Below are 22743 nucleotides of genomic sequence, written 5' to 3' on the forward strand. Positions count from 1 at the left end.
AGGTTAGACTACTGTAACATTTTCTATACTCTTGAGATCGCTCTGGAAACTCCAGCCAGTCCATAACATGATGGAGCGGGGCCCTATGGTCTCCTCATGAGGACCCCGTGGACAGCACATACTTAGCCAGCGTTCCACCAACTGCCTTGGTTCCAGGCGGAGAACCAAATCAGTTTCAAGGTTTGGGTTTTGACCTTTAAAGTCCTAAGCAGTCTGGGACTTTTGTATCTGCAGGACCAGCTCTCCTGATATTCCCCACAAAGAGTTCTTTACACTGCCGGAAATAACCTACAGGTGATCCCTGGCCCAAAGACCATCTAGCTGTCTTTGACCAGAGCCAGGGCCTTTCTGGCACTGACTCTGGCCTCATGGAACTCTATCAAATGACACCTGGTGTTACCCAAAGTAGGAATTAGCTTTTGGAGACAGAGCTTAGCATAGCAAGAGAGGGTAACTTGAGATCAATAGCCTATGTTTACAGGGATAATCCTGGGTGAAAACTCTCAAATTAGAAGACCGTGGTAAAATTAGCAATTGAGTTTTGTTAATGAAATAGCAGAAAACAATGAATATATTTTCAAGCACTGAACATACACGAACAAAGCATACAAGAAATAACTAAGAGAGAAAGGAAAAACATTGGATAGGGTTTCAGATATTGGTAATATTTACCAATCTAGTAGAGGAGAGGTCCAATGAAAACAACAGGTGAAAGGGAAAAGGAGCCCACACAAACGGAGTGGGGGAGGGTTACACAATTCCAAAACACGTATACACCACACACTATGAATGGCTACAGGACTAATATTTATACTCAGAAATGGGTCCCGAGGCAGTATGAGGTAAGCTGGCAGGAAGACCAAAGATGAAGAATTTATTGCTTTTCCAGAGTTCCAACAATAAGGTAGGAGAGACATCATGAACCATCAGGACACAAGAATGCCTGGGCTATTCGCCTGATTACTGATTAATAACTGTGATAGGTGCAGATTAGGGGTGGGATGCGTGCAAGTTTTTCACTGAATTCTGAGTAATTTCTATGATATAATAAATAATGTTGGGTTGAAGCAGTGATTAAATCACCTTAAGGTGAACAAATGGAGATTTACTGACCCTATTGTTCCAGTTAATTGACACCTTGAGCTGTGGGGAAAGTACAGATACCTATCTTCGTCCCCCACGTTTTGACACACAAGATGGAGACCCAAAGTCTATGGGGAAAGTCCAGTTTTATGTGCAGCTGTGTCTTGTTCTCATGTCAGTCCCTGTTCCCTGTGCCACTCACGGCACTGTATAGCAGGGGTTGGGTTCCTGGAGCTTACGCTGGGCTCTATAGGAACTGATGCAGTTCCACGAGGCCTGTAAAACATAGATGTTTTGCAAAGCTTATGGTTAAGAAGAGCAACAGTTTTCTTTCAACTGGCTTCCCTTCCTTTCTTTTTACCTTGTTTGTTCATTTATTGTTGAATTCCTAGTCCTTTCCCATTATATTAGTGATTGAGCTGTCTCTTCCTTTGTTCTCCGACTGGCCTCCCCATTTTTGTGTTTGTTAAGGCACCAGTATGTTTTATATTTTGATGTAAGGAGAGTTTTAATTGTTTATATATGTGATTTTAAACTGTCGTAAACCGCCCTGAATCTGACTTAATAGGGGAAGAGTGGGATAAAAATCAAATAAATAAATAAATAAAACTTGTTATAATGTGATAAATGTGCTTCTCTAGATTACAGGTTATTTCTTGGGGTTGTCTGTTGCTCCACTCTTAATTGACTGTTACTAGATTTTTGCCTTATTAAGATAATTGAATAAATTAGTGAATGAGCTAATTGACTTAGTTTGAGCTTTTGTTTCTTGTTTTATCAGTTCAGTGCAAAAATCACAGCCCTTTCATTTAAAGCTGGCATTAACTGTAGATTATCCTGCTTGGGAAAGAAGCAGACAGTGTTCAGTGTTAACCATTTTCTCAGCATAGACTGGGGAGCTGAACACTTTAACACCTCCTGAGAGAATACTGGGAGGACATAGACTAATGTCTAGTTTATTTGGACTCTCAATGTGATTAACTTTGGATGGGTGGGCACAGCTGTCCTTGTTATAATCAACACCTTGTAGATTATGACAAAAACTTTGACTTGAAAAAGTGGTAATTAGTTATACTTTATGAAGGGAGAAGGCATTGCCTGAATCCGTGCAATTAATCTTGTATGAGACAAGAGACAGTGATGGAAGACTTGAAATTAACCCCATGTGGAGCACACATGGGTTACTGTCTGATGCCCTCTTGCAGAAAACAGAGAAAGAATATTGGCATCAGTCCCATGAAAACAGCACGTGGTGGTGTTAATTCTTTTCATCTGGTTTTGGTGTGAATTTATTTACTTAAATGTATATTTAAATTCCCTACTCAAGTACAAAGACACAAAACAGTCTTGTGTATCTATATATCTCTGAATGAAAATAAACATAGATAATATAATGCTGTGCACATTCTTAGACGTGTTAAATGTTTTGCACCACCTCAGGAAAATTCCTAGTGGAAGCAAGCTTTTCCATTGAAGAGATGACATTCTGTTGAAGAGATGACCTATCTATCAGCCCTTAGGGTTGCCAGACTTCAAATGGGGCCTGAAGATCTCCAGACAATAGAGATCCCCTAGAGGAAATGGCTGTTTTAGAGGGTTGACTGTTGAAGCAAAAGGAGGAGGAGGCAAGGAGCAATGGGGGGGAGGGGGCAACAACAATGGCTTGAACGGGTGCTTGATGTGTTGGTATATTACTTCTGTGTTGGTATCCTTATGGGACTGATTTTTAAAATATTTTACTGCCTTCCACTTTCTAAGGTACCAGCATCCCAGTCCGTGCAGAGCCCATGTACAGGAAACTAATGCAGAGTTCAGAAAAGAAGCACAATTTGGTTCTAGCAATACATGAAAGTGTTGGTTAATTAGGTAGCTGATTTTACTATTTTTACCCTCGGTTACAAATGTGGTGCATGTTGTTCCATTGCACATTTGTAACCCCTTCAGAGCATCTAGTGAGTGTTGAAAAATGTCCCTCTGCTGTGTGTGTGTTCACAGGGTCTGCATCTGCAGAAGACTAGTTGAAGAGCACATGAACTTAGGTCCAGGAAGGCAGAATCTGTGGCCTTGTTCTGATACTTCTGCTGAAATAATTAGTCAACAATGGGACTTTCCCCACTTACCCTTTTCCGAGGGCAATTCCCAGCGCACGGCATCCCTGGCGCGCGCCCGGGCGTCCCCACGCTTTGCGCGGAGTCATCAAAAGGCGCCCTTTGAAAGAGCGCCAGGAATGCTTCGCGCTGAGGGCGCGACAGCAGCAGCGTCGGGGCAGCTGCGCTGTCGCCGCCCCTCTCAGTGGGGAGTGCCCAGGGACCCCGCGCTACTCTCCTCAAGTAGCGCGGGGCTTAAGGTAAGTGGGGAAAGGGCCAAAAACGTCTGCTTTTGTAGACACAAGGAGCTATCCCAAAGGCTGTCTAGACATTCAGTTGGCTGCCAATATATTCACTAATATCTGGAAAAGCTCAGAGATCAGCTTGGAGGCAAACAAGGAGGAAGGGGAGGATTGAGAGAAGGGAAAGGCTATTTCCCTTGTTATTAGAGGAAAAAAATTATTTCAGTCTTCTGGTCAAAATTGGTGTTTTTTTTCTTCTCTGCCCCCACTGTGCTGACAAGCTTAGAACAAATCCTAGGCTGATTTTTCACTGTAAAAATGCCCTGTTGTTAGCACAGAGAATAGTCCTGTGCAGCCAGGAGTTCTTCACGGCTCCTGATGCTGCAGCTCGTCTGCCACGTTGTTGCCCTGGCGCTGCCCCGCAGAATTAGCTTTGCTTTGCGAATTTCCAAAACTGCCAAAGTTGAGGTCGAAATGCCCCTTTGTTGCTCCAGTGGCTTCCGCTGCTGTGCAAAACTCCTCAGCAGCAGAACCGGGGCCATTTTTCCTACCTCACCACTCTGGCTGACCCCACCAATGACAGGCACTGAGAATCAGCACCCTCCCCCCCCCTTGCAGTGGAAAAACCACGGAGGATTAGTTGTTAGACAGAAAAGCAGCGTGTGCAGACGCCGCAAACAGGAGGGCAGTGATTCTCTGAAGGATTTTAGAAAGGGGGGGTGGAGGACGGCGATTCCCTCGCATATGCAAGGATTTTAGATGAGGGGGCGCAGGCATCAGTTCTCAGCACCTGTTTAGTGTTCAGAGTCATTTAAAACTAAAATAGAGAAAGTGAGTGGGGGGAACGGGGTGATATTCAGCCAATCAGAAGAGCGGTAAACAGAAGTTGTCTGCACATGCGTGGAAGACATTGTGGAAGAGCTCACGGTGCAAATGGAGAAGCACCGGGCTCATGAAGCAACAGTTGGGGCATAACACACCGGCCCTGCCTCAAATCCTAAGAAGAACCGGGGAGCAATGAAGAATCAAAAGCGGGGCAGAAAGCATCGTGGCAGGTACACTCCTGGATGTACCATGGGGATTTTGACCGAGAAAAATTGGCCCTAATTTGAAAACAACAATCCCAAATAGTTCCATTGGTATGCCACCTGAAATAGTCCTATGTCAAGCAATTCCATCTGAGACAAAAACTAAAACGCAGCAAAGGTGAAGATATAATAAGGATGTAACTGTTGTAACTGTTCAGAGGTAGCTGTGTTGATCTGCAGTAAAAGAACAAGAGTTGGGTCCTGTAACACCTTAGATGACCAGCAAGTTTTTTAGGGTATAGGCTTTTCACGGTCAAAGCTCCTTTCATAAGCTACAGTTATAAGACCAGGTGGATTCACACAATATACCACACCCATGTGGGACAGCACCACAAAGGGAAAAATGGCTTCTATATACCAAGAAGCAGAAAATAGCATACACCAAAAGAGAAATGTTTATAGAAAACAGAACAGAAATGCAAGGAGGAATGGAGAAAAGCAGAATGAGTGTCTGGAGAGGTTATCCATTGTTTTGCTGTAGTTCTTGTTACTTGGGTATTTATCTAATTCCTACATTTGTCACTTTGGGAGCTTAGGCTGAAACGTTTAACAGAAATTCTGAAATAATCACAAAATATGCAAAACTGATGAACAGAATACTGTGGGAGAAGGGAAGAAGTTTATTTATTTATTTATTTATTTATTTATTTATTTATTTATTTATTTATTTATTTATTTATTTATTTATTTATTTGATATACCGCCCAATCCCCGGAGGGCTCTGCTAGAACTGGACTGGTAAAAGTTTTCTTGTTTATAAATATTTCACTTCTTATAACTCCATTAGTTACCAATCAGGTACTTGTTTCAGTGCAAGGTTTAACAATAATCTATTCAGCCTTTAATGGCACTGGACCCAAGTATTGCCTCAGCTATGTTTCACTATAAAAGTTTTGCTCATCAGAGCAACGCTTTCTGAAGGTCCCACCTTGCAAGCAGGTAAAATCAGCAACTGTCTGTTCAGGCACATTCTCTGTGGCAGTCCACATTATGGAAGAGTCGTCTTGAGGCTCTTTGGAAGGCTCCCAAACCTCTATGATTTTGCAAAATGTACAAAATAGAAGTATTCATGGGGATATTCTTGTAGAGGAGTAGAGCCTGGAGTTTTGATGTAATGGATCAGCTCGAGAGGTGACCTCTATTAGGAATACTGTGTTTTTTCTTCCAATTCTTCAGTCCCAGCCCCACTGCATTAAGTTGTTTTACTAAGGATCTTTGCTGTTAGACTCAAATGTTATCATATTTTGTAATCATAGAATCATAGAGTTGGAAGAGACCACAAGGGCCATCAAGTCCAACTCCCTGGAATGTGGGAAAACACAATCAAAGCACTCCCGACATCCAGCCTCTATTTAAAAACCTCCAAAGGAGACCACCACTCTCCAAGGCAGTGAATTCCACTGTCAAATAGCCCCGACGATCAGGAAGTTCTTACTCATGTTTAGGTGGAATCTCTTTTCTTTCACCTTGAATCCATTATTCTGTGTCCTAGACTCTGAGGCAGCAGAAAACAAGTTTTTATTTATTTATTTATTATTTCGGCTTTTATACCGCCCGATCCCCGAAGGATCCAGCCCCGAAGTTTGCTCCCTCTTCGACATGACATCCCTTCAAATATTTAAACATGGCTATCATGTCACTCCTCAACCTACACTTCTCCAGACTAAACATCCCCAGTTCCCTAAGCCTCTCTTCGCAGGGCATGAACTCCAGACCTTTTACCATTTTTGTTGCCCTCCTCTGGACCCAGCTTGTCAAAATCCTTCTTAAATTGCAGTGCCTAGAACTGTACACAATATTTCAGGTAAGGTCTAATCAGTGCAGAATAGAGAGGTACAATTACATCCCTCGATCTTGACACTATACCCCTATTGATACAACCCAAAATCGCATTGGCTTTCTTGGCCTCCGCATCACACTGCTGACTCATGTTTAGTTTATGGTCTTCTACAGTAAGACTCCCAGGTAGGGTAGCAGGGCAGCAAGTTAAAATCAGAGCTGGGGTAGCGGGACAGAAAGAGAGTTGGGATAGTGGGGCAAAAATAGAGTAGATTAAGAGAAAGGGTAGCAGAATAGAGAATGAGAGGCAGAGAAGGAGGGGGAGAACAAAAGAGAAAAGGTGGGAGTAATGTCTTCTTGAGTCCCCACTTGCGTTCCTATTTGCTAGAGCCCATTGTATATTTTTTCACACAATGAGCTCCTCATCTTCACAGGACCCCTACTGGTCCCCCCACCCCCACCCACCTTTGCTGTTTGGCTCTGAAGAACTGTGAGTAGCCCAAGGTCACCCAGCTGGCATGTGTTAGAGTGCACAAGCTAATCTGGTTCCTCAGATAAGCCTCCACACCTCAAGTGGCAGAGCGGGGAATCAAACCTGGTTCTCCAGATTAGAGTGCACCTGCTCTTAACCACTACACTACACTGATGCTAGTTATGTGAACCTAAAACACAATCATGCAGAAATGAACTTTGATAGGAACCACCAAACACAGCACTCAGACATGAATCAAAGAACACGAAAGGCACTGCAGACTATTTCAGCCAGAAAAATCAGTAATAGCAGAACACATAATAAACCAACCTGAACACAGAATATAATTTGAAAACACAGAAATTCTGGACCACACTGACAACCACTACGTCAGACTACACAGAGAAGCCATTGAAATCCACAAGCACATGGACAATTTCAACAGAAAGGAAGAAACCATGAAAATGAACTGAATTTGGCTGCCAGTTTTGAAAAACACTAGAGTCAAGACAGTGACTAATCAGCTCCACACAAACACAGGATGACTATAGACAGTCAAAGGGAACAAAGGCCAGACTACTTCTATTCAGATGCCTCACCTATTGACCTTGCTATCTCCATTGTTACCCACATGCTACGCTTCATTGTTACTCCCTTGCCAGGCCACTCCTATTCAGATGCCCTCACCTATTGACCTTTACTCACAGGTATGTATATTCCACTTGCTTTCCTTTCCTACTATCAGATCCTCTGAAGATGCCAGCCACAGATGCAGGCGAAACATCAGGAGAGAATGCTGCTAGAACACGGTCATACAGCCCGGAAACCACACATCACCTCAGTACACAAAATAGCCTTTTTGACTATACTTTACACTACAAGAGTTTAGCTCTCATTATTTGATACAGCAACAATTAGACTATACTATAATGTCAAGAACATAAAGGAACCATCAATGTGGAAACTACTTCTCCATTCCAACTTTGTCAATAATGATATAATTACTGGACAAGATATACTGAATTAGCAGTCTCAACAACAGGAGATTGTGACACATAAATTTAAGCAATGACAGACAATAAATCCAATCTGGATGAAGACCTGTGTCTGCAGTCTGCCCCTTTAAGAGCCATATGCTGAGAGATCAAGGATAGGGAAACTGATAGGAAATACAGTTTTCTAGAAATAGACAAAGTGTGAGGAGGCTGTAGAATCCTGCTTCCTTTCTCAATGTCCCATCAATCCAGTTCTGTTTATTTTAGTGTCCTGCTGCCAGCTCTCTTGGAAACCATTTTGAAAAAGCAAATATCACTGAAACTGCTGCATGCCTTTTTAATTACACACATTCTTTCTCCATGTTAAGTGTGTGCATATTAAACTAATATATGCATATATAAAGCTTGCCATTTTTTCTAGCAATGTGTGGTTCTGGTTTTCTCCATAAGGCTGTGGAGAAACAGCTCACAGAGTGACAGAATTAATTAATTTATTCATTCATTTATTTATTTAGAACATTTCTACACTGCCTTTTCACCCAAATAAGGACCCCAAAGTGGTGAACATCAAAACATTTAAACCAGCTTTTTACATAAAATTGAAGTTGAAGGCATCAGGATAGAGGAAGACTGAATATGAAATGGATTGGACTGTTGTGGGGTTTCCAGGCTGTATGGCCGTGTTCCAGTAGCATTTTCTCCTGACATTTCGCCTATATCTGTGACTGGCATCTTCAGAGGATACTGGAACAAAGCCATCCAACCCAGAAATCCCACAACACTCCAGTGATTCTGGTTGTGAAAGCCTTCAACAATACATTGAAATGGATTGGCTCACCCAAGGAAGCCTTCAATCTGCAAGATCTGAGCTAAGTTATTAATTATAGGACATTTTGGAGGCATAATTCATAGGGTCATTGTAAGTCAGAAGCAGCTTGACTGAAAATAACACACAAATGTATATAAAATACTTAAACAGTTCTATAAAAACATGGACATGCAAACATACACATCTGGAGAGAAGAAGAGAAAGCATATATATTTCTAGCGAGAGTATATTCTCATATCCTGGAAATATGTGCCATCTGCATGGAAGTCAGTTGGCATTTCCTAGCACATCCCATTGTCAAAATCAGCTTGCAGGAAAGACAAGTTATGCTTTACCCATACTTGGGAGAATTCCAAGCTAGTGGGTTTCATTGACATCAGGGACGCAGGAATATAAGGAGTCAATCAAATAATAATAACATGGCAGTCAAAAGGGACCAAAAGCAGGACGAAGAAGTATAGAACGAATTGATGATAGAGATGAGATTACCTCAAACAGACTAGTCACAGTTGCAGATGGTGCCCCTATTCATTGCAATGAGTGAGGTTCATGGCTTATTCCACTGGAGACTGTTCCTTTTCCTGTTGCAGTTGTGAAGAGTCACAGACAGGATACATCTGCAGGAACTGCAGAACCTAAACCTGTACACAGTCTGTCTGTTTTTTCTTTTCCTACCTTGTGATTTTGCTGCTTTTTTTTCTAAAACGCATCCTTCTTTGTAACCTCTGCTTAGTTCTGTTTGACATGAATCTATGTGTCCAGATCTTTGCAAACTCTTCGCAAACAGAATGCAAGGGCACCCATCTTTCAATATCTTGTCTAAATGAGGCAATAAATAGAGGCTAGCTACTACAAGGGCATAGATTCATTTATTATAAACACGTTGGATTAGGTAGACCTCTATAAACTACGGACATTCTGTCTACTGGACTCATTAGCTGTCCAGATGTTCATAAGTCTGGTAATAATACTGTAAAGGGGAAAAACACACTGCAGCAATGGTCGGCTCACTTTAAATTCCACACCTCATTAGAAAAAAGGGAGAACCTGATCTCTTAGCATTGTCATATCTCATCAAAGGGCAAAGAGAGTCAGCTAGAGATGTGTGGACAGTGTACGTCACTCAAACAATTGTCCAGGTCAGAAAGGACAGCTGTGTGAGTAACATATACTAAAGGAGATATTGAAGGGGGACAATGGCAAAAGTAGAAAAATCATGGAAAGGAGCTTACTTCTACCAACTTTAAGTTGCACAAAGCAATGAAATTAGAAAACACCAAGTGGAGAATCCACAAAGATTTGCAAGGGGTACTTCATTCAAGAGGTACCTTATATCTCCTTCTCAACACCATTTCCTCTCTTTTTTTCCTTCCTGGCATTCCCCATATCCTCTCTCTTTTCCCTGCTTCCTTCTCTCTTCCCTTCTTGATAACAAATCTTCATTTTATTATTTATTTCATTTATACCCCATCTTTCTCCCTAGTGGGGGTCCAAAGCAGCTTATATTATTTTTCTTTCTTCCATTTTATCCTCAAAACAATTCTGGCCCCCTCCGCACAGACCAATAACACAGGTGTAGAATCGTAAAGTACTTGTTTTGGGGGGAACTTCGCACAGATCCTACTCCTAAAATGTGTCTGCCCCATGTTATTTCCTCCAGAAGGTTTTTTTTTCTTTTTTGAGAATCACACTATTTGCAAGTCTTTTTAAAAATCCTGGGTTGCAGTCGCTTACGAGCGAACCACCAAGCAAGAGGTGCTTTATTTGCCTCCATTTTACTTTTTTCAAAAAACAATTTGTGGCTTATATTTATATAGCTGCACAGGCTGTATCGTGAGACATCAGCATGGTTGTGGGGGTTCATTTGTGCATGCCTGTGTAGCTACTAAATAAAATAAGGGAACTAAATAAAACAAGAGACACATCTCCGTGCAAAGGCGTGACACCAGCCCGGATTGTTTCCGTGGGCTCCAATTGCTGCCTGCATGGATGCATGTGAATGTGAAAACATGCAAATCAGTACCTATAACCCGACTGCAACCTGTTCTACATTTGCTTTGTGGAAAGGGCCTCTGTGAGGTAGATTAGGTTGAGAGAGTGGCTGGCTCAGTCACCTATTGAGCTTCCATCATACATCAGTGATTTGAACCTTGGTTTCCCAGATGTTAATTTAACACTCTGTTCATTACACCATGGTTGATTTCCCCATGGGGGAAATATCCTGGGATACTCACGGAAGACATCCCAGTACAATGAGCGATTGCCCATGACTCCAGTGCCAAATTCAGCTCTGGCCCGGCCCTGCAATATCCTCCTCTGGGATTTTTAAAAACTGCCAGGAAGGTGGTGTTTTTTGAGAATCCCAGGATGAGCCAGATATAATGGGGAATCATCCTGTGTTATTTTTCCTGCCCTGAATCACCCATTCGAGCTGTCAGCCAATCACAGCACAGTGTCCTGGACGTGCTCAGAACGGGTGACTCAGGGCGGGAAGGAACGCGCCTTTTTTTTCAATATGTTCCTCTTGACTATGAAGATATGTCCATGCAAAGGAAAAACAGGAACGTGCCTTTTGTGTGTGTGTGTGTGTGTGTGTGTGTGTGTGTGTGTGTGTGTGTGTGTGTGTGTGTGTGTGTGTGTTGCTCTTGGCCACGAAGCAACGACCATGAAAGAAAAAAAATTGTACGTTGTGGCTATCTAACTTGCCGTGTAAGAATCCTCAGAACACATGTGTTGCATTCCCCACCATTACCACAACCAGTTTTCAAATTTTATTTATTTATTTATTTATTTATTATAAGTTTTATATACCGCCCTCCCCCTGAGGGCTCAGGGCGGTTCACAACAGGTTAAAACAAACATTAAAACATAATTTAATATCAATTATATAAAAACAGAACTCATTTTAAAATGTGGATGGCGTCTGACTACTCCCCTCCCCCCCCTTGTGCCCACGGGAGCCCAGATGGCATGGTAGATGTTGTTTTTTTTAACCAGGCTGGCCAAACGCCTGGCGGAACAGGTCTGTCTTGCAGGGGGAGGGGGAGAGTTGCAATTTTCCTGTCAATTTGCACTTTCCCACCAATCTGCTGTACTCTGTGCTCTGTGACTCCTTACGCTCTATGCTTTATGACGATGTAGCTACGTAGCCATTGTGGGGGGGTGGGGAACGCTCGCTCATGCTATGGCTGTCTCCACAGTTAAACTTTAATTGCTAAATTATGCAAATAATGGAAATAATATTACCAAATAAATAAAATCTTGCATTGTTACAAAAACTGGAAAAACAACAGTACTTTTCAAGGTGGAAAATCCATACAAATATATATAGGTGTATAGGTCTTGACTCAATCACTGTTTTTGTCTGAAATGGCCTTGCTGCTCTTCATATTTTGACCTCCTAGCATTCACTTATATACACACACTCAATCTTTTAAATTTCAGATGCTCTATAATTTCTTGTACTTCTCTTATTGTAATTAAATGTTGTTGACTGCCAGTGCCATCCTAAGAAAGTTGTTCAGAATTCTACTCAGGTTTAGGCCACTGGGCTTACTAAGAAAAAAGTGTTCTTGGAGTTGCAGTGTCAGTTGGCTGCGCGAAGGAAAAACCTTGAAAGTAAGAAATTAGATTTGACCCATATTTGTGGGTGGCTCTTACCATATAATGCCATGATCAATGACACATTCACCAAGCCACCAAAAAGACATGATAAATAATTGTAACTGATTTTCACCACATAAAATGTCTCATTGTGTGAAAATATAACCTCATTTATTTGCCACATTATTTGTATCATTATTTATATGTATTTCATTATGCTTGGCATCCATGGTTCTCCTGTGTGGTTTTCAATCTATGCAATGACCAGAATGACAACAGTATCATGTGTCTGAAGATTATTACCTGTCTTGGACACAACCATTGTGAGAAGCCAGACTCCATATACTGGTTCCATACCAGTTCCATACCGGTGATCCCCTAATCCTCTAAATTATAGCAAGCTTGACATGGCCTAATATTTGGCTCTAATGTAATCCATGGTTGCCTGTAATAATATGGTGATCCCCCACCATCTCCTTGAAGAAGTCTGTTTTATGCTTTGGAAAGTCTGTTTTATGCTTTGGAAAGTAGGACTGTTTTATGCTTTGGAAAGTCTGTTTTATGCTTTGGAAGTCTGTTTTATGCTTTGGAAAGTAGGACGCCAAACACCATGAGAGCAGGTAGGGAAAAAAATCAACACAACAACAATCCAGAGAGGGTCTGCCTCCATCCTGTCATTTCATATTGTTGTTGTGGTGCTGCTATTACTACTCTCTCCAACCACTACTACGGAAAAAGAATGACTGAGCAACATGCATATCCTCCAGAGAATGTTCAATATCCCAGCCCAGTTTCTATTCATACACAGAGTCAAATGACTGCATTCAAAATGACTTCTTGGCAGGAAGGAAGTATAAAATAATTAAAAGAGGCAAGAATGTCTACACAGAATGACATTACCAGCAGGTCATCCTTATGATCTGAATGTTACTCTGCGCATTTCTCAGAGGATGGTAGGGAGCCTGTTCCTGAAATGCTTTCTGCTCTTATTCTTTTTGGCATCCCTCACCTGCTTTTCCTGACTATAATTCAATTTGAGAGAGTTTATATTTGTTTTCCATCGTTCAGTCTCCTGTTGTTTTGATAAAATGCATGTATGTCCTAGCCAAGAAGGGCAGATATTTTAACTTCCCATGGAAATGATGTTATTGAAAAAGAAATACTCTTTACTGTAAAGCATAGTAATCTATATATCTAACAGACAACGGCTGGTCCACATGTGCATAGGTAAACGCACACAGTGGGGCCAGCCAAAGCAACAGCAGAAATAATAGAAATGTTCATCTAATAAAGATTCTAACCATTGGAAGCCACTCCGAGTCAGTTGTGTCAGGGACAGTGGGATAAAAATCTAAGATATAGGTAACTAACTAGACTATTTCTATAGCAGTTCCGCCATATTTAAAAGATAAATGCTGTGTGTCTGTGTGTGTGTGTGACCCTTCTTTAACTCTAGACGTGATTGCACAAGGATGAGTTGAATGAATCGCATAATGCAAGATAAGTAGCTAAAGGAATCAGTGACAGAAGTATCCTGTATTTATATTATTCTTTTTTTGTCTACTGTAACCAGCAGACTTTGTGAAATCTATGGAAAATAGGACTAAATCTTCATATTCTGTTGTTGACTCTTTCTTCCAGTGTTACTTCATGGCTGGTACTTGACAGAACTTCTGAAATAATTAGTAATGTTAATGTGAGTGGTTAGTGTGTAGTTTTTCTGCATCATGAACTTGTTTTTTTTCTCTCCCAAGATTTAGTGAGAAGCTATTCTATGACCCCACCCACTCTTAGCATCACAGAAGAGGAATACGTGATCAACACTAAAGATACATTGAATATTACTTGCAGGTAAGAGTCACATAAAAATGCCCCTCACTGTTGGCAACTGTTATGTCAAAGGTTTTCAAAGGCCATTCATATACAGTCAGCAGGAGACTTGTTCTTACGTTTCAAGATGACTGGAATGGCCAAGCTCACTTTGGCTGGTTATAATCCTATTCCAGATAGCTGTCCGTTTGTAATCAAAAACATGCATCTGGAAACAGCTAGAAGGGAAGAGAAGGTATTGAAGCTCTGAGTATCTATCCCATTGCTCTTCTGCTACAAATTCCTCCACTCCAGTGCACATTAAATGTAGGCATTGTTCTTTTGATACGCAAGATGCTATATTATGTGTAGTTCTTGCCTGAAGTTCCCTCTTATTCTAACAGAAGAGAGGAGATGGATGGATGGATGGATGGATGGATGGATGGATGGATGGATGGATGGATGGATGGATGGATGGATGGATGGATGGATGGATGGATGGATGGATGGATGGATGGATGGATGGATGGATGGATGGATGGATGGATGGATGGATGGATGGATGGATGGATGGATGGATGGATGGATGGATGGATGGATGGATGGATGGATGGATGGATGGATGGATGGACACACCCATACCCAAACCTAGTTTCTGAATTACACAAACTAATCACCTCCAACAGCAACCTTCTTTCCCTTGCTTGCTGTTATGATTCAATGCCTTTTTAGGTTTCAAAAGATGACCACAGATATGCCACATGCCAAACTAAAGACACCCTGAGGGAAGTAGTCAGCATGTAAGGGATTCAATATATCGCATTGGTCAAACATCACTGAAAAAGAGTGAGACTCAGTCTTTGTAATATCATGACTTCTTTAACACCTGCTGTGGAGACCTTGCTTGGAAAACATGCAGAATTCTTTCCAACCTAAACACAAACATGAAATCTGCCTCCAGGAACTGAACCAAGGGCCACCAAAACCTTAAAATCATTGCTAGCTACCATCATCTCGAATTTCAGATCTCCAATATACTTTAGCTCTTCAGACAGCCAGAAAACTTCTTTTTAATAATCATCCAATATAAGAAACAAAAGTGCACAGCAAGGAAAATAATAAGCTGCATTAGAAGCGTCTATATGTTTTATAGAGAAAATATTTGTGTCACCCTTATGGAAAAAATAGAATTTTAACATGACAATTGTCATAAAAGCACAAAATAACAATTAAATACTTTTAAAGGAAACCCAAAATCTGAGGTGATTGGAAGAACTTTATAAACATCAACTTAAGAGCCAAAATGTAGAGCATAAAGAATACAACAGTACAGCTGCAAAAAGAAATATTAAAGAAACTGGTAGTACCAACTGTTTATATAACCATTTATATAATGTCTAAAGAATGAACATTCAGAAAGACCTCTGAAATATTGCAATCTACAATTTGATATTATGTTCTCTTCAGTAGATACTGACAACCCGTACTATGGAGGAGGCAATTTTATTATATCTCCCTTCTAGGCAAAGATAGGAAGTAAGTGAATGTAATCAGGAGTTTGAAAGGCCTCGACAGGCACAGCTCACAAAAGTGCCTGAATGAATTCCTCTCTTGAGAACTGTCAGTGTTCCAAGATATCAGCAACCTCTGGAAGCAGAAAGTCTTTAATTTGGGAACTTCTGGAAGTTGTGTGAAGCAATGGGTGGTGGTGCCTTGCTCTCATTATTCATACCACCTTTCTCAAAAAGATAGAAAATAATTGCTTAATTCAGAAGATTTGGAGGCAGTGCCTTGAGAGGACAGGGTTTGCTGAGGGAGGTCAGCTGGGGTGCAATTTCATGCAGTCTACCCTCCAAATCAGCCATTTTTTTCAGAGAATCTGACCTCTGTGTTTGGAGGTCAGTCGTGATTCCAGGAGATAACCAGGCCCCACCTGGATGTTAGCAATCCTATCTAAAGTTCAGGACTAGGTATCTACTTTCCTCCTCCAAACCATCAGGAGGTTCTCTCTGCAAGAAGGAAACTGGTGGGTCTGCAATGAGGCCATTGCAATAATCAACTTGTCTAAATCTAGCTTCTGTTGTTCCTTTTATTCCTGTAAAGAGGACAGCATCCCCTGGAGTGGTCGTGGCCTGGAGGCCAGGAGGACACTGTCCAGATTGGAAAGGACAGCGAATCAGTGGTGTTGGTGAGTCTCGACGGCGTCCGAACAGTCAAGGAAGAGGATTGTGAGGGCACTGACACAAAGCCCTACTGCAAGGTCTTGACACTGACAGGGACTCAGGCTAACGACACAGGCTACTACCGCTGTTACTACAAGTACATCAATGCCAAAATCGATGGCACCACTGCAGTCAGCACCTATGTGTTTGTGAGAGGTAAGAAGGTAAAAGACCTGCATGGCCAAAAACAGATTAGACTCCAAGTGGAAGAGCCCATTGGCCAGTCTTTATTATACTTGTTTAAAATTTACTGGAATTCTGTATCACATAGGAGGCTGATATTACAAAGGAGCAGGTATTTGATATTAAATTCATTATAAAGGTGGGAGCCCTGTCTTTTAGAAAGGAAACACTGTGATGTAAAATATGATTTTGCCAGGTTACCTCTATTATAACCTGCTTCTGTCCTTCAGTGCAGTCTTGGCTTTCATTGTTTCTGCTGGATTCCTGCACCATGATGCTAAAAGGGGTTTTTTTCTTATCTAGGTCAACTGGGAGAATTTCAAATCCACATATTTTTGCACTTCATATAGATATGCAGCGTTAAGCAACATAGACATCCATAGTACCTGCTCAGCCCTAATACGGAGGTAGCCATTCAGGATCTCACTACTGATACAACCCCCAAAATATTTACTGCTAATTTAAAAAACAGGAATAGCAGATATTTTGTTGATATGTTTATTTACTTCTTTTCTTTTAAAAAAAACCTCCCATGTAGTATGCAAAATATTTTTAAAGCCTGATAAAGCACCCAAGCAGTCTAAAACGTAGCATAATCTTATTGTGCCCACCAGTTCATTGAAACTGAAAACCTACCTGTTGTCAATTAAAAGCCAAAGTGAATTTAAAAATTTGAATCTGGCCACACACATTACATGGGGCTGTTGCTTGGCTGGTTGGTATCTCTGGAGCACTTGGCTGTCCACTTCCTTTTCGGCCCTGGCCCCTGCCTGGTGGAACGCTCTTCCTCCAGCTGTTAGGGCTCTGTGGGACCTTGGTGAGTTCTGCAGGGCCTGTAAAACTGAGCTGTTCCACCAGGCCTTTGGGGAGCCTGGCCGCAGATCTTCCACCCCCTCCTGCTGCCCTGTGTAACATCTGGGTATATCATCTATGGTGATCTGTCGATCATCTCCCAGAGGGGTATGGAGCAGAGAGTCAAGGTTTGGATGCCACCGCTGAAAAAACGGGTTTATGTGAGTTATGTTGCTGCTACTGATTTTAATGGATTTTAACATACCTTCTGAATTATATTGTTATATTATGTCTCTACTGTTTGTTGTTGAGTTTTATTGTACACCCCCCTGAGCTCTTCGGGGGTAAAGCAGTCTATTAAATTTAATAACAACAACAACAGCAGCAGCAGCAGCAGCAGCAGCAACAACAACAACAACAACAACAACAACAATAATAATAATAATAATAAATGAAAATTTTGGAACAGTCAACATTAAGCAAGGAATTTTCCAAGGTGATTCACTATCACCTTTACTGTTTATCATTGCCATGATCCCACTAACAGTAATTTTAAAGAAAACAAAGTTGGGCTATCAAATGGCCAAAGACTCGGAAAAAATCTCACATTTGCTGTACATGGATGATTTGAAGCTGTATGGGAAATCAGACACAGAAATCCAGTTACTAGTAAACACAGTCCGAATATTCAGCACAGGCATTTCGATGGAGTTTGGCCTGGAAAAGTGCACCACTGTGGCAATAAAGAGGGGCAAGATCACCGAGAGTGATGGGATTGAAATGCCTGATGGCCAACTCATCAAGTGCAACCAAGAGGCCGCTTATAAATACCGGGGCATTTTGCAGCTGGATAACATCAAGCACAGGCAAGTGAAGACTGTTGTCAGCAGAGAGTACACCCAGAGGGTCAGGAAAATTTTGAAATCTAAATTAAATGGCAGGAGGAATTACCACCAAGAATTACCATCAACACCTGGGCCATACCCGTCCATCAGGGTACACTGCGAGAATTATCAACTGGACACAGGCTGAGTTGAAAGCAGCATTGGATTAAGAAAAAAAACTCAAAGACTTATGACAATGCACCATGCACCTTACACCCACGCGAGTGGATACTGATAGATTACATACACCTTCCCCGGAGATCTGGAGGCAGGGGCTTTCTGCAAGTATAGCAAACTGAGTGGAAGGAAGAGGAGGAAGCATGCACTGGCTGATTATGTGAAGGAGAGAGTCAAAAGAACAAGGCATTGATTGAAGTAAGAAGAACAGAACATTTGCTGCAAACCCAGAAAACCAAACAAGCAGATACAGAAAAAATATGAGATTAAAATGAGGACTCAAAAGCTGGCACAACAAAGCACTGTAACGGCCAATTTCTAGGAGAAGATCCAAAGGATAAGGTTGGACAAGTAGAAAAGAATTACAGCTGTAGTTGCTTGTTCATTGTTAACATGCGAGTTGCTGGAACTCATGAAAAAAAAACGCTAAATCCCTGATTCTTAGCTTGCCTCAAGACCAAGCCATTAGAACAAATTCCTATCAAGGCCAAAATCGAAAAATCCTCAAGTGATGATGCAAAATGCAGATTGTGCAAAGAAGCTGATGAAAGAACTGGCAAAGATCAAGTGTCCTCAGCTGCTGCAAAAAGATTGCCCAGACTGAGTACAAACAGAGACACAACTCAGTGGCCAAGATGATCCACTGGAATTTATGCAAGGATTACAACATAAGAACAGCTAAGAACTGGTGGGAACATTGTCCAGAGAAAGTAATGGAAAATGAGGTCAAGATCCTGTGGGACTTTCGAATCCAAACGGACAAAGTGTTGAAACACAATACACCAGACATCACTGTGATCGAGGTCAAGAAAGTGACCATCATCGACATAGCAGTCCCCAGTGACAGCAGGGTCATTGAAAAAGAACACGAGAAGGTCACTAAATACCGCGATTTGAAAATCCAGCTTCAGCATCTATGGCACAAACCAGCTGAGGTCGTCCCAGTGGTAATCGGCACGCTGGGCGCCATCCTGAAAACACATGGGCAGCACTTGAAACATCTTCAAATTGACAAAATTAACATCTGTCAAATTCAGAAGGCAGCCCTGCTGGGATCCGCACGAATACTACGCCGATACATTATAACTTCCTAGGCCTCTGGGTGAGGTTCGAATTGTAATGAAGGCCAACAACCACCTAAAGATCTGGCAGCTGTGAAATCTACAATAATAAAGAAGTAGTAGTAGTAGTAGTAGTGGTGGTGGTGGTGGTGGTGGTGGTGGCGGTGGTGTCCAGGAGTTCTGCCAGGCATTCTGGCCATACATTTTCAGTTAAGTAGGGATGAAATAGGGACTGCCAGCATAACTGGACTGTAGGCAAAAAAAAACCTTGTAACAATGAGAGATAAATTTGAACAAACTGTCCCACCCAACCATTTAGAGTGCACAGTATTTCTCTAGCAACACCTGGACATAGCTACGTTAATCAATCATGCTCTTTGAATATTTTTCTGTAAATAAGCTTGTTCCCATTCTCATTTCCAAAAGCCTGATTTAATCCGAGAGGGTTTTGAAAAGCGCTGTGAGCATAAAGTTTTCTTAGTGAGAGAAAAAAATCAGATAGTGAAGATCTGGTCTGTCAGGGTGGGGGGTGGGGTGGTTAATTATATTGGTGCCTGGGGATGAATGGTTCTGATAGACTGGTATGCAGGAATTTTCAGTTATATGGCACTCTAGAAGTAAAACATTGGCTTTATCTCTTTTAAGGAGAACTTAAATCCGCTTACATTTTGGTTGTAGGGAGTAGGTTGGAAAGTGGGGGCTGCTTTAAATAAAACATAAGCAGGGTAGGATTTAAAACTGCACATATATTGCTAGAATTAAACAGTGTGGCAGCACTGTTTCTCTACAGCCATATACTGCTTTGTGTCTGCAGCTGAATCATCATTTGTGATATTTCAGCATCTTCTGGCCCTGTTTGTTTTACCAGCTAACTAAAACCTCATGTACACTACATTAAAGGCCTTTACTATCAAATGAGCTTGTCATAATTGTCAATTAAACAGAATTATGGTTTTAAAATCAGAAAACACTATACAAAGATAAATCAAAGGCTGTCAGATATGGAACTCAACATGCATGTGCTTTTAGACAGTTTATTAAGCTCGTTAGATAGCTTAACATCGTAACATCAGATCTTCTCAGCAGTTTTTGTGTCTGTGGGAATACTTCACAGCGTTTGGGACTCTTTAGTTTGGAGAGGAGACGTCTGAGGGGGGATATGATTGAAGTCTATAAAATTATGCATGGGACAGAAAATGTTGACTGACAGAAAATTTTCTCTCTTTCTCACAATACTGGAACCAGGGGGCATTCATTGAAAATGCTGGGGGGAAGAATTAGGACTAATACAAGGAAACATTTCTTCACGCAATACGTGATTGATGTTTGGAATATGCTGCCACAGGAGGTGGCGATGGCCACTAACCTGGATAGCTTTAAAAGGGGCTTAGACAAATTTATGGAGGAGAAGTCGATCTATGGCTACCAATATTGATCCTCTTTGATCTGAGATTGCAAATGCCTTAGCAGACCAGGTGCTCGGGAGCAGCAGCAGCAGAAGAAGGCCATTGCTTTCACATCCTGCATGTGAGCTCCCAAAGGCACCTGGTGGGTCACTGTGAGTAGCAGAGTGCTGGACTAGATGGACTCTAGTCTGATCCAGCAGGCTCTTTCTTATGTTCTTATGTTCACGTCAGTCACTTGGGATTTTAAAAAATACTGCAGTTCATAGGATTGTGAAAGCAAAATAGAAGTCTTAAAGCTGTGTAAAAATTAACAGATTTATTATGGTGTAAAGTGGCATGGACTAGAGCCCTCTTCATTAAATGCATGAAGGCAGTCCTCAGTTCACAGATAGATAGCATATATGTGGGATGGGTGGGTGGATTAACAGTGCAATCAAATGGCAATTATATGCAAGAGGTTCATATTTTCAGCTGTAACATTGTGAAAATGTTCCCTGAATCATGAGCTGATTTTTTAAAAAAATCTGTCATTCTGTCATGCTTTATACAATCTATTTTATGCGATCAAAAGTAGTTGAATAGAGGTGATCTAATCTAACATAAGTGACCTTGAGATTGAGTTCCAAAGTGTGATGTGATGATTCCACAGCACAAAAGATCTGTTCATGTAGACATCTGGTGTATGATGGCTAAATGAAAAGCTTGTGTGTGTTGTGGCACCATGCCTGTGGTGAAACGATCATGTGCCTCCACTCACAATCTTATCCCACTTCCAAAAATGTATCCATATGAAAACACCAATCAATTTTCCATAGTAACCAGTGAGATGAATGTTGATATACAGTGCTGAAAAATATGGTTGTAAGAGGAAGGCTGTGCAATGTTTGAATTCCATCCTTGACTTTGCCAGTCTCTCTCTCTCACCTAATCTCTTTAAAAGACTTTGCTCTGGAATGTTGTCAAGTTACCTCATATAATCACTTGAAATTTGACATGCAATGTATTAATCCAAGAAGTTCCCTGATTCTCAGTTTTATAGTAGTAGAAGTTTTTAAAAAGCAACTACAAGTACTTAATCTGTGATGTCCCAAGGGGATTTGCGTGAGCATCAAGTTGGCACATCCTCCCTGCATGGATTCTTCTTTGACCGTTACAGGTGGAGAAATGTAAGATGGTTGCACGTTTGATTCTGACTCAGGTAATATCTCAAGGAGGTCTAAGGGACTAACTGCATGAGGATGTGTAACAAAGTCTCAATGATATCTTTCTTTCTTAAAACAGGGAGAGGAGTATGCAGGAAAGAAGGATGGAGATAGAAGTGTTTAACATTTGTGCTGCCACTTCTCCTCTCCCAAATCAACCCCTCTCCCAAAGGCTATTCTGCTTCTGGGATTTAGAAGGCAAATTTGCCATTGCAAATATGTATTTAGAATTCTATAGGCAGAAAGTAGTTTGGCAGGGGTGGGGGTGGGGGCAAACAGAGAGTAGAAATAGCAGGTGGGGGAAGATTTAAACTCCCCTTTGCCTTCTACTTCTCCCATCAAAACTCGTCCCCTCCCATAGCATTTCTTTTATTTTTTTACAAAAAGCTTTGGGGCTCAGTTGCCTACATGAATCTGATAATATGTAGCTACTTCCCAGGAGATTACTGAATAATACACCTTAGAACATTTTCATATTTGACAGTATGATCGTATGCAGAGTTACTTCAGTCTTAGCTGGTTGAAGTCAATGGGCTAACACTGGTGTAACTGCATAAGATTCACAACCACTTGCTGCATTCATGTCTGCTCATTTGTTGTATGAGCATATCTGTGAGGACCTACACTTTAGGGTGAATCCAGTCTAAACTGGCCATTTCTACTAATTATTCCTTTCTGCAGCAGACCACCCCACCCCAGTCATCTCAAGGAGTCCCTCGAGAGCAGCATTTCATGAAAATAAGTGGGTTCTTGGGGAGGGATGGGAAGGAAAGGTCAGTTTTGCTAGATAGAAAATTTAGTCTAGATCCAACCCTTAGTTTTTATTGCA

The 22743-nt window shown here is 41.4% G+C and overlaps 1 protein-coding gene across 4 annotated transcripts in view; it reads left to right on the top strand.

The window, feature by feature from the left end:
* The window catches only part of FLT4 (fms related receptor tyrosine kinase 4), a 119237-nt gene that overhangs the window by 16316 nt on the left and 80178 nt on the right, over positions 1 to 22743 (top strand). For all 4 annotated transcript variants that reach the window (XM_048491091.1, XM_048491093.1, XM_048491094.1 and 1 more), the window contains exons 2-3: positions 13933 to 14029; positions 16091 to 16365. In XM_048491091.1, the coding sequence (XP_048347048.1) occupies positions 13933 to 14029; positions 16091 to 16365 (372 nt within the window). The remainder of the gene's footprint in view (positions 1 to 13932; positions 14030 to 16090; positions 16366 to 22743) is intronic.

The sequence above is a fragment of the Sphaerodactylus townsendi genome, linkage group LG03 (genome assembly GCF_021028975.2).
Source record: "Sphaerodactylus townsendi isolate TG3544 linkage group LG03, MPM_Stown_v2.3, whole genome shotgun sequence".
Classification (NCBI taxonomy): Eukaryota; Metazoa; Chordata; class Lepidosauria; order Squamata; family Sphaerodactylidae; genus Sphaerodactylus; species Sphaerodactylus townsendi.